The sequence below is a fragment of the Herpailurus yagouaroundi genome, unplaced genomic scaffold (assembly GCF_014898765.1).
Source record: "Herpailurus yagouaroundi ecotype Mexico unplaced genomic scaffold, PumYag 160, whole genome shotgun sequence".
NCBI lineage: Eukaryota > Metazoa > Chordata > Mammalia > Carnivora > Felidae > Herpailurus > Herpailurus yagouaroundi.
Genome location: NW_024412401.1, coordinates 44,649,078 through 44,668,328, shown reverse-complemented (window position 1 = coordinate 44,668,328; position 19,251 = coordinate 44,649,078). Strand labels below are relative to the sequence as shown.

General features: G+C 50.8%; 1 protein-coding gene across 14 annotated transcripts in view; it reads left to right on the top strand.

The window, feature by feature from the left end:
* Positions 1 to 19,251, top strand: part of TTLL11 (tubulin tyrosine ligase like 11) — a 245,870-nt gene that overhangs the window by 183,227 nt on the left and 43,392 nt on the right. For all 14 annotated transcript variants that reach the window (XM_040482200.1, XM_040482196.1, XM_040482190.1 and 11 more), the window contains one exon: positions 17,954 to 18,205. In XM_040482200.1, the coding sequence (XP_040338134.1) occupies positions 17,954 to 18,205 (252 nt within the window). The remainder of the gene's footprint in view (positions 1 to 17,953; positions 18,206 to 19,251) is intronic.

The window sequence follows — 19,251 nt, the reverse complement described above, 5'->3', positions numbered from 1 at the left end:
TACACATCATTGCATAGCATTGCTCTTTCTTACGTCAGAACTCCCTGACTTTGGTAAAACAGCACAGACCTAACTAGAATCCATGCCCTAGCGCTTGTGGGCTGTGTGGCTTTGGGCAAGCCACTTGTAAAGTGGGTCCAATAATGTCTACCTGACAGAGATGAGGGCAAGACTAAATAGGACCTGCGTTCAGGGTCCCCAGGGCAGGGCCTGGATGCCACAGTCCCTGATAAACAGCGGCTGATCCTGTACGGACACAAGATCATAGTTATGCAGGGAACAAATCAACCCAGTGACGCGACAAGTAAATTTCACACTCTTCTCTACTTCCGCACCATTTTATAGGCAGATACAGCCCTCCCTTCTGGTAGTTGAGGTGTCTGTAGAATCCTGAAATTACACCTTTGTGTTGGCTTCAGGAACAGGTCTGCATCTGATTTGTTTTACAAAGGAGATCTCTTCAGCCAAGCCTGAATAACAGTTATGGAGCTCCTGCTTGGCCCGGTCCCAAGCTGCTGCTGCTGCCAGAGAGTCAGGAACGAGACAGACAGCGGCCCTGTCTGCACAGAGCTGATTGATATTAGCTGAAAGAAGTGGCAAGGATATTGTCACAGCAAACTGCACTGGGAAATGGGAAACCTGGACTCTTCCTGACCTGTAAAGCCAGGAAACCTTGGAGAAACCACTCCCTGTCGCCAGAGCTCGGTCCATGTCTACATACGGGAGGAGGACCACCCCCAGTCCCTGTGACTTGAAGCTCTTTCCTCTTGGTTGTGTTGCCCCGTCTCTCTCTCTCTCTCTCTCTCTCTCTCTCTGGAAGCAGTCTGCGGGGCATAGGGTGTTCAGGGGAAGCTGGACAAGAGTCACCGCCTTCTGTGCTATACAGACCTGGCCTTGGGGGCTTAGCGGTCAGGCAGGAGGGGCTTGACCCCATGGCATGCTGGGACTCCAGCCTCAAGATGGTGAGAAGAGGGAGGACACTGGGGCCATGCAGAGCCCGGAATGCAGAGACCTGGAGTAGGTTCTGGAGGCCAAGGCTAAAGCAGACTAATGGGAATGGGGCATGGCTCGCTCCAGACCCCCGCTGTGGGCTGGCGCTGCCTGGGTACCCCCACATCGTTCAGGCCTGACTCCCAAGGCGCACAGCAGCCAGGACAGGAAGAGGTGGCCTGTGAGGGCAGGTGCGTTCTGGCCTTCATCTGCCCGCTCAAGGGGCGGGAGCCCCTCTCCTCGGATCAGATTCCTACCCCAAGGACAAAGGAGGAGAGGACAAGCTACTTGGAGGATCTCCGAATCCTCATTTCCCCTTTGCCTGTGGGGCAACAGAGAAAGCGTCCCTGCGCCTCCCTGACTGCTGGTCTGCCTTCTGGTGCTCCGTCTATCTCATGCCAAGGCACGGTCTGCTCATTTCACATGGGATGCCGCACCCGTGCGTTCTTATCTTGGGCCGGAAGTGAGTCAAATCCAGCAAAGCTGCGTTCGGGTCCTGGGGATCATCGGTCTGTGCGCCGGCATAGCGTTTCCTCGTCAAACACTCGGTAGCCAACCCAAGTCAATTAACGTGAGGAAGAAAAATTGCACGTTATCATTCAACTACTGCTGCATCCATATGCATGAGGCCGAGGGACCTGACTCCCTTGCAGAATTAAGATCACCTTTAGAGGGACGCATTTCTGAGAACTCCCTACCCACTCCCCCTGCCTGCTGCCCAAGCGCTCCCCTACAAGCCGGAGCAAATGTTGCTTCCGATCTGTGGCCGCCAAGGGAACGGCCCGGGCCGCCCACATGCCGTCCAAGTTCTTGAAGAGTTTGATGGGCTCCTGCCACTTAAGAAATTGGTCACATTTAGAAATATTCAGCTTCAGTGAACATGTCACTGCTGCGTATAGGAAAAACATACTATTATCTCTAGAGCTTGCCTGAAACAACAGGCTTGTTCCCGAAACAGATGTTTTGTGAAATCCACCGTGACAGGCTCATCAGAGCTGGAGAAGGGCCAGCACTTAGTTACCAGCCTTGCAAGGACACAGACATCCCTGCTGGCTTCTCGCTCATCCTCCACACCTGGGCTCCGAGGAGATCCTCCCCGTGGTTCTTCCTTCTGGCTCTTGGGTTCTGAAGTTAAAACATTTTACAAGCTTGATACTCTAGACAGAATTCAGTCAGCCAGGTGTGTCCTGGGGAGAAGTTTTCCAAGGTAATGGCTCAGGATATCTTAATTTGGTTCCACTAACATTTATTGAGGGCCTACTCTGTACCCGTGACCGTTCCGGCTGCTCTCAGTCACGTTATCTCGCGGTTACTGGTGGGGTTGCCCATTTCAGAAACAAAGACCTTGGGTTGGTGTCCCCGGTCTGCCGAAACAACTCAGCTGTTGGCCTCAAGCAACAGACAGGCGTTCTCTCGTGTTCTGAGGCTGGACAGCGTCAGCCGGGCTGCGCTCCCACCCTCCCGAGCCCCCCCCCCCCGCCCCGGGGTGACTCGCCCTCACCCCTGCCAGCTTGTGGTGGCTCCCCGCCTCTGCTGGCCTGTGGCCGTGTCACTCCAATCTCTGCCTCGTCTTCACACGGCCTCTTCTCCGCGTGTGTCTGTGTCAGGTCTCGTCCCGCCTTTCTCTTCTCAGGACACCTGTCCCTAGATTGAGGGCCTACTCGAAACCCGGGATAGTCTCCTCTCGAGAGCCTTAATTTGATTACACCTGTAAAGACCTTTTCCAGATGAAATCACATTGCCAGATTCTGGGGGTTAGGGCCACTATTCAGCAAGCTACAGACCTCTAGGTATTTTCTGGTTGTTTCCCCAAAGTCACACAATGAGAAAGTGTCACAGCGGGAGGTAAACCTGGGCTGGCTGGCTCTGAGCTCAGACCCTCGGTCAGGTCCTCACCCCTGAGACTCCGTGATGCAAAACGTGGGCAACGGGCCCTGCTCTTAAGAAACTACAGCTACGTGGGAAGGAGCTTTGCGTGTTGGTTATGAATGAGGCTCTTGTGTCCAGCCGATCCTTATGACCTTGGGCAAATTATGTCACTGCACTCATGTCTCAGAGGAAAATGCCTTATGCCGAGAATGGGAATCATATTAAGAATAATAATAGCCTCACACGGCTGTGGTGAGGACCAGATGAGAGAAGGCGCTTAGCCCACAGGCATGGAGTCAGCAAGATCCCAGACGCCCTGACCCCGCAGCCTCTGCGGTTAAGCACCGTGCTCCCTGCTCCCACTCCCCAGAAGCTTTGAATCAGAGCCTCTGAATAGAAAAGGGATTGTGTACAGGTCCCCAGGAACCCAGGTGAGGAAGATGGAGAAGCCAGAGCTGACTCTGGGGTTTTGAGCTTGGCTCACTTAGCGGAAGGAGCTGCCAAAAACAGCACGGGTGGAAATGGCAAGAAGCAGGTTTGTTGGGGGGCCGGGGAACAAATCGTGCTCAGCTTGGATGCAAGCGGGACACCTGGGTGGATTTCACTGGCAAGTGCTGGACTTGGAAGGTGACTTTTAAAAGCGCCCCAGAGCTTAAGAGTAAGGGAAAGAACTGAATCTGTTTGGCAAATTCAAGCGCTATCACAGATTAAGCTTCTCAGGGGGCAGAGAGCAAGCGAGCAAAGACGAAGTGAAAGTGTCGGTACTCACCGCTTCGTGGTCACAGCACTCAATTTTCTCACCTGTAAAATGGGCACATGCTTGTTTCTTCCCAAGCGGTTGCTCTGCTGGCAATAGATGCCAGATGGGAAATTACTCCATACGTTGGGGGTTGAACCACAGCTAGTGGCAGTGGGTACCGGCATCAGCCACCTTTTCCCAGACACCGAGCCTGGCAGGAGAGGCGCCCGGGGGTCTCCCCGTCTCTGCGTCATGGCTGAAGAGGCAAGAACTGTTCATTCACCAGGTCGGAACGGACCTTCTGCCGGGCTCCACGTCTATCCATGATCACCAAAGGAACTACAGCAACAACTTGAATTTCCCCGTTCCCCGGGCAACAGGTACACTTCTGCCAGGGTTTTCGTGTTTCAGAAAACCAGCTGAGGGTACCACTCGCAGTGCTTCTGTTCAATGTACGCTCACCTGGACCCCGCCGCCGGGGGGGGGGCCCTGGCCGGGGGCCCGGGGGCCGGCCCGCGCCGGGCCCCCGGGGGGCGCTCGCCTGGAACCCCCCCCCCACGTGTCCCCTCCCCATCTCATAGGGATTTGCAGGACAGGGTAGGTCAGTGACGTTGCCATGACAACCAAGGAAGAGGCCAGCTCTGACTTCAGCTCCAGGAGGTGCTTGTTAGCAGGGAAACTAAAAGATAGGCTTTCTCTTGTTTTCTTTTTTTGGGGTGCGGGGCGCCCGCCCCATTCCTCTTGGCACAGAAACCTTTCACTTCCGCCAGGTGAGCTGGTCAATTGAGGATATTTAACTCATTTGAACGGGCGCCCGGAGAAACCACTGGGAAAGAAGTGTCCGTGTGCCGTGTCCGGGATGTTGTGTCACAAAAAGCACACTGCTCCTTAAGGCTGCCCCTCGGGGGGGGGGCTGGCAAGTGGGCGCAGCAGCCTCTAGACCCCGGTCTGCACGTCTCCACATCTGTGGGATTTTTAAGCTGTCTTACACTGAGGGCCAGCCATCTGTCTGGCATTCTACGGGGTTCTTTACATTTGGTATTCCGTTTGGTTCTCACCAACCCCCTGTGTGTTTAGTATTATTGTCACCATTTTGCAAATGAAGAAACCGGTACTCAGAGAGGCTAAGTACCTTCCCCGAGGCCACTCAGCTGGTAAGTGGCAGTGCTGGAGCTCAGCCCCAGGCCCGCTTGATGTGTAATCCCCACAACTGTTGCCGTCCTGCCACCCTGCCTTAACCTTGTACTTGAACCTATGCAGTCTCTCTCTCGAGCTATCAGGGAGGCATCATCTAAAAAATGTGCCATGATAACTAAACATTTAGTACTTCTGCGAGAAACACCACTGCACACAGTCTGGATGTCTGCTTGGGGAATTGTGCAGTGACAAAAGAAATTAATACTTTAATGGATTTTGACAACAACTCTATGTTAGGGGAATTCAAATGGCGTGGAGAAAAAAGTTAGGCTTTCTCTCTGGACCTGGTTGCTAATATGCATATGCCTAATTTATTAGCCGTGTTGTAAAAAAAAAAAAAAAATCTCATTTTGTGAGGACCGAAGTTCTTGGAGGGATGGAATGCTACGGACTGGAGGAGGCAGTTAATTCTTCCTGGCTGGGCTTCAGCTGACCGGAAGTCCCTGATTGTTGTTTGACATTTCGTTCGCACTCACTGTGCTGCAGCCAGGACGCTAGCCTTTTGTTTCACGTCACCCTACTGAATGCCTCCACACCTCTGTGAGGGGGTTGCTGTAGTCCATCACCATCTTACAGAAGAGAAACAGAGGCCGAGCCTAACACAATTTCCCCCAAGGCCATACGGGTAGGAAGTGAGCGGAGCCAGGATGGCTGTTATTCTTATTGCCATTAATTCTTGGGGCGCCTGGGTGGCGCAGTCGGTTGGGCGTCCAACTTCAGCCAGGTCACGATCTTGTGGTCCGTGAGTTCGAGCCCTGCGTCGGGCTCTGGGCTGATGGCTCGGAGCCTGGAGCCTGTTTCCGATTCTGTGTCTCCCTCTCTCTCTGCCCCTCCCCCGTTCATGCTCTGTCTCTCTCTGTCCCAAAAATAAATAAACGTTGAAAAAAAAAAATTCTTATTGTTGCACTATTACCCTTAAAACAAAACAAAACAAAACAAAAAAAATGGCTTTCTAGGACCTGAAGCTGCAAATGACACACAGAGGTCACCCCGCCCGTTTTCTTGCCTATGGCAAAATTACACCAAATTCTTCACGTTATTTGTCTTAAAGAATGCTTTTCTTACACAGTCATCTACGAGCGAGCGTACCTTTTCTTTTGCATTGCCTATGAGATGTAGAGTACTATTAGGGGAACAAAAATGGGTTCTATTTTCAGCAAACTCACAGTCTATGGGGGAGAGAGGCCACAGACTTCCACGGCTGTAATATAAGTTTAGAAGATGATTGATTGCACAGGAGAGGAGCAAATGAGGTGCTGTGGGAAATCCAGGGGAGAGTATATCTGGTGGGAGGGACGAGGGGGGCTGTGGGTGGGTTGGCACCTGAAGTGAGCTCGGCAAGGTGTGCGGGATTGGGGCCTGGATGTTGGGGGGGGGCGGCGGGGAGCAGGGCACAGGCATCCGGGCAGTCATCTCTGGGTGTGAATGGGAGGGCCTAGGGAGCCCAGGGGGCGGGGGGTGAGGCAGGGAGCAGGTGAAGGACAGAGGCTTAAAGGACACTCTACCACCAGGAGGGAAAAAAGACAGAAAACAGAAAACCACCAGGGCATGGGCACAGAAGCCAGGAAATGAGAGTTCCGGAAAGCGTGGTCAAAGCGTCATCAGATGCTATGAAGAAGCTGAACTGGAGAAAGACCGAGAAGGTCGGTGGCGATCAGGAGGGTCATGGTAACCCCAGGAAGAGCCGTGCGTTTGAAGCAGTGGGAGCAGAAAGGCAGTGGAAGCTCGCTCAGTACCGAGACCAGGAGCGCATCGAGCACCCAGAGTGACCTTCTCTAGGCCACGCCCTGCTGCGCCAGGGCTCAGACTGCAGTGTCCTCACAGAGGGTCAGCAGAGAGCCCCCTTGGCACTGGAGAACGCCGATGGAGGCCTAGAAAGAACAAGGTCTTGAGAGTCAGAGCCAGATTACCAGATGCGACCATTTAGAGGCAGGTGACCTTGAGGACTTCATGTAACCTGAGCTTAGCTTGGTAACAGCTAACACTTATTGAGTGCTTACTGCATGCCAGGTATGGTTCTAAATGCTCTACGTATATGTATTAGCCCGTTTCGTTTTCACAATGATGCTGTGACGTAGGTAGAATTATTATCCCCATTACACAGATAAAGACACCAAGGCACGAGCATGTTAAGAGACTCTTCCAAAGCCACCAAGCTAGTGAGCAACAGGGCCAGGATTCCAACCCAGGCATTCTGCTTCCAGAATATCTCCATCTTAATATCTCTATCTTAAGGTCTCATGTGGCTTAACCAGGGTAATTAACGTACAGAAGGGTTCCTGGCCCATAGGAGGGGCTCATAGGAGTTATCCCTCTCACCCCCTGACCACGTAGGAATACAAACTCTGGGCACCCTTGCCTGAGAAAGGTTGTGGGATCAGCCCCATAAGGCCTCACTCACGTTAGTGAAAACCGCAAACAGCACGACACACACAAAGACTGCCTCAAAAAGTGCGATACACACGCCTTGAGCCCCTGGGACACGAATGAAGATAGTTTTGTGTTCAACACCCTCACTGCGGGTTGACCAGCCAGCCGTAAGGCAGTCCTGGGTGGGGAGGACCCCCGAGGGCAAATCAGGGACAGGTGAAATCCACCAATCAAGCAGATTTCATCCAAAATTTAAGGGGGAAGGATATTCGGCCTGGGATATGCCCACTGAATCCCTGGGTACCTGGTGTTCACCGGGCACATGTACAGTATACAAAGGAGCACCACAAAAAAGGAGCTGCGTTTGGATAAAATTGAAAGCCAAAAAGAATTACAGTCTAAGCAAAGGATAACTTCTACACATGGTTTCCCCCACTTATCGTCTGTGTTCACACAGGCCTATACTTTGGTGCAGAACTGTGTTTAAACACTAAAACGCTTTGTGTTGCAGACAGGCGCTGAGTGTGTAATTAAAAGGATCCCTTCATTAGCAGAACTAGACAATGAAAGCTCAAGTTGGCCTTTTCTGCTAATTTTGGAGGTGGTAAAACAGAGGCTAATACAACCACTGATTACAATCGTCACATAGACGGTGCCTTGCCGTTGCCACCAGGAAATCTTGGCTCCTCCTGTAGATAGACAGGCTCTTCCCATAGCTGGGAGGGACAAAGAGAAGGGATGCATTCTGGCAACGGACGTGGAGGGGTGTGGCGGTGGCGGTGTTAAAAACGTGACCCCGGGTTCCGGGCCCAGCCCCATCACTTAGGCAGCTGACTTAACCTCCCAACGCCTCAGTATCCTCAGATGTAAACTCGAGTTAATAACTGCGTCTAATTAACTAGACTGTTGTAAGAACTCAGTGAAACAATGCCCGTCTGTATTCGCCGTCCGATGTTTTGAGCACCTACTGTGTGTCCGGAACGGTGTCAGAAGAGAGATTCATACGTGAGTGACAGCAGGGCCCGCCCTCCCGTGACTCGCAGTCTAGGGAAGGAGACAGGTGTCAGAGACAGTCATACCAACAGCCATTTGGGTATGATGGCGACAAAAGGAATGCAGACCGTGGGCTCTGCTCTGGGCAGGGTAGAGATGAAACGCTCAATACTTACATCTTGGGAGGAGCATGAGGATGATGACGATGTACAGAGAGTCCAGAAGGTTTTAGGGAAAGGAATGGCTGCTTCCAGCTCCAAAGGCTGAGGAAAGCTTTTTGGAAAAGGCGATGCGAAGTCTACGATGTGAAGGACGAGTTGTTTTCGCGTGGATAATTTCGGAAAGAACGTTCACAAAGAAGGGGAAGAGCGTGGAGAGGGGGAGGTGAGGTAGGCAAAGTAGCCCCCCACCCCACGCCAGTGCTCTGCTCACGAGGAGGGAGGGCCCGGTCGAGGGCGCCTGGGGCAGCCAGTGTGGGCCAGGCGCGACGAAAATCAGGAAGTCCTTCTCCGGGTTCCTGAGAAAAGTTGAGCGCTAGCCCAATCATCCATAGAAAGATGGTGGCCAACCACCGGGTCGGGTTAAAGACGGGACAATGTAGCCCTTTGGTGGGGGGGGGGGGGGCGAGTGGAGGAGGGTGTGGAGGAAGAATTCTCCTCCCTGCCTGCCAGGGTGGCCTCCGCGGTCCGAAGCCTTTCATTCAGAATTCGAACTGGGGCCACTCTGGCATTTCAGTTTAGCGGTGGTTTGGTTTTTGTTGTTGTTCTTGTCCCCTTTCCTTCTTCCTTTTTTATTTTTATTTATTTATTATTTTTTTTAAATTTTTTTCAACGTTTTTTATTTATTTTTGGGGCAGAGAGAGACAGAGCATGAACGGGGGAGGGGCAGAGAGAGAGGGAGACACAGAATCGGAAACAGGCTCCAGGCTCCGAGCCATCAGCCCAGAGCCCGACGCGGGGCTCGAACTCACGGACCACGAGATCGTGACCTGGCCGAAGTCGGACGCTTAACCGACTGCGCCACCCAGGCGCCCCCTCTTTCTTCCTTTTTTAAATGCTTTGGACAGGAAGCCAGGAGAACTGGGTCTGCCCTTGCCAACACCTCTCGCTGGCCACCTCACCCCAAGCGAGTGTCTGCCTCGACTTCCCCGTATCGTTCAAGAGAAAAATGGGACGCAATGACCGCCAGGGCCCCTGCTAACTCCACGGTTTAACTTTTTCTTTATGGGGGGAACAGCAGTGATTTTGTGACGTTTCTCTGTGCGTTATTTTGTGACATTAGTCATCCTCAGTAGAGAACCAGGGTGCCAGGTGAGGGGCAGTTTTCCAGTGAGGTCCGAGAAGATGAGACTCATACGGGGGATGTATTTAGGGCGAGACGAGAGGCCGGGTGCAGCTTGCAGTGAGATTTCCCGCTCAGAGAGCAGGAGGGCAGTCTAGTGTCTAGTAATGTGAGCTGGGGGCAGAGCAAACCGTCAGAAGGTGGTTAAAGAAACCCCGTAGCCTCCGGAGTTCCCAGAGATGTGTGCTGATCTCTCCCACTGAGCCTGGTGACCAGACAGTGAGCCTCTGGAGACGATGGCGGGAGATCAAGTTGGTGATTATAATCACAGCGGCTAACAGGTACTGAGGCGCCGTGCCAAGCACGATGCATCCACTTTCTCTGTAATCACATCAGCCCGGTAGGTTAGGTGCCATTATTATTCCCATTCTTTGTAAGAGGAAGCTGAAGGCTTCCTTGAGGTTGTGTGACTTGCCCGAGGTCGCCCGGCTCCAGAGGGCAGAGCCGGGACTCCAGGGGAGCAGCAGGCTGGTGCCCTGTGGCGAGGAGCTGCCTGGCATCACCCCTCCCTGGCCCACGTGACAGTGCGCCTCATTGACTCTAACTGCCCAAGACCAAGAGAGCAAGAACGATGGCAAGATGCTGGCTGTGTGCGGAAGGGCGGAGCAGAGAGAGCCCTGTTAGGAAAGAAGCGTATTGCGCGGTCTGTCAGTTCCTTCATCCGGAAAATGAGAGGGCTGAGCCCCGTGACCCTCGACGGCCCTTCCCGCTCTGAAATAGCATGCGCTCTGGGTCTGTGGGGATGGGGGCACTGGAGTAAGTCCTCATGTTTGTCCTTTTGTTAAGTCGGGGCCTGGCAGGAAGATGGTCCTGTGGCAACCCCAGCCTGGGGGCTCTGGGAACTCGTCCCCAGCAGGGACTGAGACCCGGTCTGCCGCTGTCGCCACTGGGGCCCTTGTCAATTCATATACGCGACAAACGCCGTGCATCGGTGACTCATGTGAGCCTGTAATGGTAATATAGGGATTCATTTGTTCGGCAACGGGGACCAGCCCCATCCGGATACGTGCTGGTTACTCCCGCGTCGTCCCATTGAGGTCAGTTACGAGCCCCCAAGCAGATCCGTCTGGATGCTTCATAGGGAGGCTGTGTGTTTGATCCTAAGCAATGCAACAGTCCTGGGCTAGGCTTGGACCGGGTGCCCTCGCAGCCACGCTCCCTCATAGGCTGCATGACATCCCAGAAGTAAGAGACTTCCCTCCACCGTCAGGGAGGAGAACGTGTGTCTAGAGAAGGTGCGTAACTACAATGAGTTGTAGCGTGACAGGGTGGAGAGCGCCTGGGCTTTGAACCCAAACAGACCCAGGTTCAAATCCTCACTCTCAGCCATGTAATAGCTGAGTGACCTTTGCAAAGTAGGGTAACCTCTCTGAAGCTAATTTTTCTCATGAGTAAAATGGGGCCACTGATAGTACGTAAGTCATAGGATCATTGCCAGGTTCAAACGAGATGTTACCCGTGTCCCGCCTGACTCTCGGGCACTCAGTGCCTGGTAACTCCTCGTGTGTGAAAGGGCGTCGTGTACCAGTTAGAAACAAGGATGCTAGCACCTGCCTGCCTGGGTTTCTAACCGGAATTAGACTGTATCTTCATACCTCAGTTTCCTCATCTGTAAAATGGGCATAATAATAACACCTACTTTGTAGGATTGAATCAAGGTTAAGTTTGTTTTAAACTGCTGTACCTGGCACATAGTAAGTACTGCCAATATCCGATATCGTCACCATTGTGTTTGTTGCTGTTCCTGTCACACCGTGCTGGGGAAAGAAGTGATCCAGGAAGGTGGCCGTGGCCAGGTGAGCCCTCAGAAGAACATTGCGTGGAGGGGGACAGGTAGGCCCAGCCTGGGCCTTACAGGGACTGGAGCATCGGACAAAGTTCCCTCCCTGAGTACTTTGCCTCATCAATTTGGAAACACCTGCCTCGCCCACTCTATCATCTACCGCCTTCTGTTCAAATAGCATCGCATCACCATCAAGCAAATGGGGCCCTGCGATGGCAGAGATTCATCAAGTGACAGAGCTGGGCTACGTGGTAGTTCCGTTTATTTTTAGTGACTTCACCCTCCAGCTCTTTAAATTAGCTGCTGGGCTAATTTAAGGCACTTCTTTGGTACACGGTTAGCAGTTTCTTTAGGAATGACAATGCGCAGTTAAATCCCCAAGTGACTGTGGGGACAGGTCTCGGTCAAATGGCAGGGAAAGGAGCCTGCTTACCTCGGTGCAGCACCACCACTGCCCACGAGGCTCTCCTGCCAACCCACGGATTGCCCAGCAACACGATCCAGGGTGTTCTGTCCCTTTCTGACCCCCATGGTCAAGCCGTTGCCAAATCCACCCTCTTTCACCTAGAACCAGCGATCCTTAGATCTTAGCCTGCCTTGGAATCACCCATGAGGCTTTGCTAAACAGATTGCCTGGCCCACTCACGAAAGTTTCTGAGTCCACAGGCCTGGGATAGGGCCAAAGATTCATATTCCTAACAAGATCTCAGGTGATGCCGATCCCGGTTGGCCGGGGATGTACGCTTTCAGAATGATTGACCTGGAATATTCCAGTAGCTTCCTAACATCGTCCAGTCCCCTGCCTCGATTCAGGACTCGTGCTGCTGGCAGGCTCATTCACCTTCACCACACTTCTGATTTTGCCACTCCCCTCCCCTAAATCCACCACTCCTGATCTCCGGCACTACCAAATCCAAACACCCTTGTCTCACATCCTAGATCCTATGAGACCTAGACACCCCCACCAGCTTCCTGCTCATATTCCCACCCCTTCCCCTTCATGCATACTACCCAGCAAACCAACCTCCTTCCATATGTTCTAGGTCCCACTCTGCATGTTCGACTGGCCACTTCCGCCTTGCTCACTCATTGTTTATGGATGGGTCTTGTCTCCCCCCACAACGTGGTCACGTGCTTCTGGGGTGGTAAGAACTGTGTCCACCTCACCGAGGCCCCTGGGACAGGGAAGTCCTCAGACAAATAAAATTACCGAAGGGCTGCTTAACTAAAAATGGTGACTATTTCTCTGAGAGACTTGGCGCACTTTCTCCGACACTGGAATTTGACCTTGCTTTATCTACCTTCCGATTTGGTTGCTTTCTGGGGCTGTTATGGAGCGTCTGCCTAAGGAAAAAAGTCTTTGGTTGGATTTAAATCCAATTAGCACAAGAACAATACAGTGAGCTAAGCACGGAATGTGTAGTGGTATAGTCCAAAGTATGAATTCTGATTCCACTACTGATTTGTGAGGTTGGGCAATTATTCTGGTTCTCTGGGTCTTGGACTTTTAATCTGTAAAGTGGCACCTACCTCGTAGTTTCCGCCTACCTCGTAAAATTGTTACGAGAAACAAATGAGGTACTAGAAGCAAGTTGCTGGGCCCAATGCTTGACGTACAGTAGGTCCCCAATACATAGCAGGCAAAATAAAAGTTAGGTGGTTTTTCACAAGAGTTTTAATAAAAAAGAATCCCATTTTATTTGAAAAGCGATAATAGATAAAACACTCCAGAATTTTAATGAATCAAGGATATACCAAATTCAATAAAAAAAAAAAAAAAAAAAAAGAAATTACCCCAAAGGACTAGTAAGCTTGATTTATGTTTTCTTTACCAGTCACTTTTATTTCATAAACCCGCCGTTTCCATTAAAATGCTATTAAGTAAAAAGAGGATTTTACAGTATTTGTGATAACTTGGATCTCGATGTGATCATTGGAATTAGCTCAAGCAAAGATACCATTTCTCACTGTTTTATCTCTTCTTCTGTATCAGCTACATCTTTACGGCCTTCTTCCAGTTGAGTAAAACACTCCCCCCTAAATTTGTGGTTTTGAGTCCATGAAAATTGTATCTGTGGCTTAGACGGCCCTTGTCATCTTGAGCATATTAATTGGGATTCAGGAAGGAAGGGAAGAGGTAGTCAGCCAGTAAACACAGCAGCCCTTGAAAGAATGTGAAGGGCTCACGTAAAGGAGAAAAAAAAAAAAAGCCACTCCATCTGCGAGGCTCTGGAGCAGAACCTGTGGCAGGCTGAGGACGCTGGCGAGAGGCCTCCTCCGACATGCATATCAGCGGGAAAGCCTGCCCAGCCCAAGAGGTCCCCTGGAGGTGGTGGGGTCCCCGTCCCCAGAGCAACCCAAGCAAAGGCCGCCACCCTGGACCATCTGCTAATTAAGTGACCCACTGATGGTAGTGGCCTTATCTGCCCGGGATTGAAGTTTCTCCTCTGAAATGGCATTGTCATGGAAATGTTCTGGAACTAGATAAGAGGTGATGCGTACCCAACACTGTGAATGTACTAAATGCCACCAAATTGTGCGCTTTAAAGTGATTAAAATGGCACCTTTTACGTTGCATGCATTAGACCACACGCCAAAAAATGGATGGTGTCATTGCCCAGAAGGACCTCCAAGTCTGCTGCTAGCTGTGATGTGTCCTGTTTCTGAGAGGGAGCACATTCACTTAGGGACCGGTCACCACATTCCATTTAGTCACAGACAGGCCACGTTGGGGCACCCGGATGGCTTCAGACATGCGCCTGACTCTTGATTTCAGCTCAGGTCATGATCTCATGGTTCGTAAGTTTGAGCCCCGCATCGGGCCTTGCGCTGAGCGTGGAACCTGCTTGGGATTCTCTCTGCCTCTGCCCCCACCCCCCAACCTCCCTCTCTTAAATAAATAAAATTTTTTTTAAAAATAGGCCATGTAGACAGTCAATAGCCAACTGAAGGGGGGCGGCTAATTAAATTATGGTTTGGCTTTAATACCGAATATTTCACATCCGTGAGAAATTACCTTCGTGAAAACGTGTTTAATGCCACGGGAAGATACTCTGGATGTGGGGCGCCTGGGTGGCTCAGTCGGTTAAGCGTCCGACTTCAGCCAGGTCACGATCTCGGGGTCCGTGGGTTCGAGCCCCGCGTCGGGCTCTGTGCTGACAGCTCAGAGCCTGGAGCCTGTTTCAGATTCTGTGTCTCCCTCTCTCTGACCCTCCCCCGTTCACGCTCTGTCTCTCTCTGTCTCAAAAATAAATAAGATGTTAAAAAAAAAAAAAAGATACTCTGGATGTAACTTAAAGTGTGAAAAGAAGGATTTACACTATATGCAATGTGATCCTAACTTCGTAACTATAGATAAGAAACCAAAACATAGTGGTCTTTATCCCTGAGCTGTGGGTGACAAATGATTTCGATTCTTTTATACGTCCTCAAAATGTCTGCAAAGAGCATGGATGACCGTTATACTCTAAAAACAAACAAAAAACAACCCAACTATTTAAAATACAACATAAATAACAGTACTTTGGATTCTGTGGCTCACCCTGTGAACCATGCTGTGCTTTCTAACAGTAGAGGGGCAACGAACGAGCCCTGGTTAGAAGGGCTGATTTACAATCCTGGTTCAGCTGTGACAAACCTTGCTGGAGCTCGGTTTCTTACCCAGAACAGAAGGCATAAGAGTAACAGTCACCTCGGGGCGACTGGGTGGCTCAGTCAGTTAAGCATCGACTTCAGTTCGGGTCATGATCTTGCAGTCCATAAGTTCAAGCCCTGCGTCGGGCTCTGTGCTGACAGCTCAGAGCCTGGAGCCTGCTGCAGATTCTGTGTCGCCCTCTCTCTCTGCCCCTCCCTGGCTCACGCTCTGTCTCTCTCTGTCTCTCGAAGAGTGAATAAACATTAAAAGAAAAAAAAAATTTTTTTTTTTTTCAAAGAGTGACAGTCACCTCACAGGGCTGCGTGAAGAGCCAGCGAGGTACTGGAGATAGGACGGCTGATTGAAGGATTCTCGGAGCTCTCTTCATTGTCACAGAGCATATTCAAACTGTTCGTTTCCAAACCTTCCCTCGACCAAAAACCTAATGAGTACTTAGCAAGTCAGCAACTGCCACTTCTCCAGTAATTTAAGAGCTAATTTCCAGAACACTACTACTCTTTCCTCATCTGTCTTCCTGTAACCTTCGTGTGGAAACATGTCATTTCACCTGAAAAGTAACCACTGACTTTTAAGTACTGTCCTGAAATTCAAGGAGATGATGATAAAACCAGCTTAGCTGAAAGGAGATTGTTCAGTGTCCCACCCAAGAGCATGTGCTTCTCAGGAGAAATCCTGGTGAGATTGAGCGTTTGTTTCCCCAGAACCATCCACACGGCTGAACTTCAAAAGGGGTTTGTTTTCCTGGGGGCGCCTGGGTGGCTCAGTCGGTTGAGCGTCTGATTTTGGCTGGGGTCATGATCTCGTGACTAGTGAGTCCGAGCCCTGCACAGGGCTTGCTGCTGTAGTGCAGAGCCTGCTTTGGACCCTCTGTCCCTCCCCCCACCTCAAAATAAACATTAAAAAAAAAAAAAAAAAAGAGCTGGTGTACAAAGCATCATAACCTTGGTATCTTACTTGAGGCATGGCTTGCCATTAAAAGCAAACTTGCCCACTTCAACAAATTCAACGAAACTTTTCACAAAAGCCAAAAGCGTTCCAGGTCCTGTAGAGATAGAGTTGAATGAGATGTGGTAAGAGGGACTGGTCTACAGACAAATGCAGTGGCACTTGACCAGAGGAACAAAGAAGCAAGTCCAAGGAACAGGAGTGGAGCATGGAAAGAGTCACTGGTGTGGTCAAGGAGACATCTGAGCTGGTTCTGGAAGTGGACCAGAAGAAATGTGCCGGGCAGCCAGGGCCAGGGGAAGACCTCAAAGGCCAAGGAAGGCAGGTACAAAGATACCAAGACGACCCAACTTGGTGACTGGTGGTGAGCTCACAAGTGGGAACACGGGGGATGTGGCCATTTAATAAAGAAAAGTGTAGATAGTGGCCTTGAGCTCGATACCATGTGACGTGGTTGGAATTTTCCCGGATCAGTTAGCCAGTTGGGCAGTATGTACTGACCAAGTACAGCCTGCTCAGGGTTGTCTCAGGAATGGATGCACACGTGGAAAAGGTCACACCTGGCCCTGGACCAGCTGTGGGCAGGACAGCAGGCAGGAGAGCGAGGTAAGCTGCAAGGAAGGGCAGAGAGAGGCACCAGCTGTGGAGGAGAGCCGGGGTGCAGTGGGCCCCGAGTCTCCGGTCCAGGGGAGCGTGCAGGGAGCACCCCAGGCCTATCTAGGGGTAGTGATAGGAAATGAGGAGGACGGAGAAGAAATCGAGAAGGGCCTTGAGCGCCAGAATGAAAAGGATGGGCTTCATTGTAGGCACTCGGGAATCCCTAAACAGTTGTAGTGAGGGACAACCCAGCCAGGTTTGCTTTAGAAGAGGTGCCTCAGGGGACATGGGGCGGGCCGGCGGGGGTGCTGAGTCAGTTGAGCGTCCGACTCTTGATTTCGGCCCAGGTCATGATCCCAGGGTCGTTGTATCGAGCCCCACTTTGGGCTTCACGTGGAGCCTGCTTAAGATTTTCTCCTTCTGACCCTTTCCCTGCTCACGGTCTTTCTCTCGTCTCTCTCTCTCTCTCTCTCAAAAAAAATTTTAATTAAAAAAAAAGAGGTGCCTCAGGTGCCAGTGTCTATGGGTCTATGGATGGGAAAGGCTGGAGGCGGTTGGTATGGTCCAGGGGAGAGCCCACAAGACCCAGGTTGGGGAGAGCAGAGCTCCCCAGTCAGGAAATACTGAGGAGGTAGGCCTGGAATTTATCCTGACATTTTCTGCTTGGGTAGCTGGCAGGTGGGGGTGACGGTGAAGGAGATGGGGAGTGTAGATTTGGGGTGAGGGAAATGGGCACGTGTTTCAGCCTGGGGTGACTGGGGCCCATCCTGAAGGTGCAGCAGGTGATGAATATGTGGGTCTGGAGGTGAGAAGAGCATTCCAAGCCAGAGGTGGCTATCTGGGAGTTTTAGCTGTGACTTTTCTTGACTCTCAGAATAACTTCAGAATAAAATATCCAGACTCGGGGATCACAACATGATAATCATGTTTTTTGGTTTTTTTGTTTTTTGTTTTTTGTATGAGTTCCAAATAAGAAAATAGTTAAGCCAGAAAACGTAATTGTGCCTATTCCTAGAATTGGGTAACTGATGTATCTTTGCAAATTGTTCATTGAACTGTGCTTCTGGCTTGTTGCCAGCCCTCAATGAGATTTTTTATATTTCTTAATTATTCGATTACTACCCACAAGTAGGAGTTTGAAATCAAACCTAGGCTGCTCTGTAATAGAGTACTCTCTTGAATCACGAGTATGGTAAAGGCAGTTGTCCACATTGGGAAACCAGGATGGGAGAACAGAGGACGGTCCTGGCTCTGTCCTGGATTCGAGTCCCGACCTTGCCACACACTAGCTATGTGAGCTTGAGCCGCTCGCTTCTCTGAGGTCAGGCCCCTGGTCTGTACAATGAAATCAGTGTCCGTGATAACACCTCCTGAGGTATCTGAACTGTAAAGAGAGGAGAATATGTGTGAGAAGGTGCTGCGTCCTATGACTCCTGCTGCACCTATTGGTTCATTACTTGCTCGTGTACTTCAGGTCTCAGCAGCTTACGAAGCCATTAGCTGCAAAGGAGGATCCTTCCGACACTGAGCCGGCCAGTGCCTCCGACGGCAACACGGATCCCGAAGCCCACCTGCCCTCCATCTGCCTTAAGCAGGTGTTCCCCAAGTATGCCAAGCAATTCAACTACCTGCGCCTGGTGGACAGGATGGCAAATTTGTTTATCCGGTTCCTGGGGATCAAGGGGACGATGAAGTTGGGACCAACAGGCTTTCGGACTTTTATAAGGTCAGTGAGACCGGCCCCTCGGCTTGGGGTTCGGGCAGGGTGGAGTCCGGCCCCGCATCTGTCTGGTCCCATCTCCCTGACCGCTTGGGGCGGTGGCGGGTTGGGGGGGGGGTCTGCAGTGCCGGGTCAGTGCCCCAGCCGGGGCTGGATTGGCCCCGTGGCGGGAGCTAGGCCTGGCACACTCTCGGTTGTCGAATGAACTAATGAATGTTACAGATGTGACAGCTTTCGCCACCTTACACTTGTGGTTAAAACACAGTTTTGTGCTACCTTAAACTAGGTCCTTAGGCCACATATAAATAATTGCCCCTCGGACTCAGACGGACCTTGTGTTTCTTAAACCGGGGTGATGTTCTCCCAGTGGTAGTGGCTGGGTGCTGAGCATTTAGGAAGCCACAGCAAAAAAAAAAAAAAAAAAAAAAAAAAAAAAAAAAAGGCACGTCTTTCCAAAGTGTCCATGTCGGGAGAGAAAAGCTAAATAATTCAGTTGATGAATAATTTAATGTATTTGTCCTGATATAAAAATAACACGGCTATATGATCAAGTATAACACACAATTTGCATGAATTTTAAACATGAACCATGAGATAAATCAGCTGCGTTTTTGCCAAAGCCAACAAAATAAACCACGGCACTCGATTATTCCTTAACTTGCCTCTACTCTCTGGGGCACTTTGGTGCAACACAGGTGTGAATAAATATCTGAAGCAATACTGACTAGCTGTGTAACCCTTGAGCAAGTTAGTGACCCTCTCTGAATCTCAGCGATCCCATAAAACGGGGATGGAGCTAGCAGGATGGTGTGTTACACACCTCAGGGAAGCTATCTGCTGGCATTCGATGTTGCTGTTGGTTTCTCGTCATTGATTTTAATATTTCTACCTTCCACTTCAAAGTCACACTCTCCATAATTTTGTTCACTAAAGCAAATAATTAGAAGTCTCAAATTGGAAACATTTTGTCATGCGCTTCTCTCCAACTGAATTTTCTGAATTCTAACTCTGGCTCTCTGATATTCCTGATGGGATGGTGAACAGAAGAATCA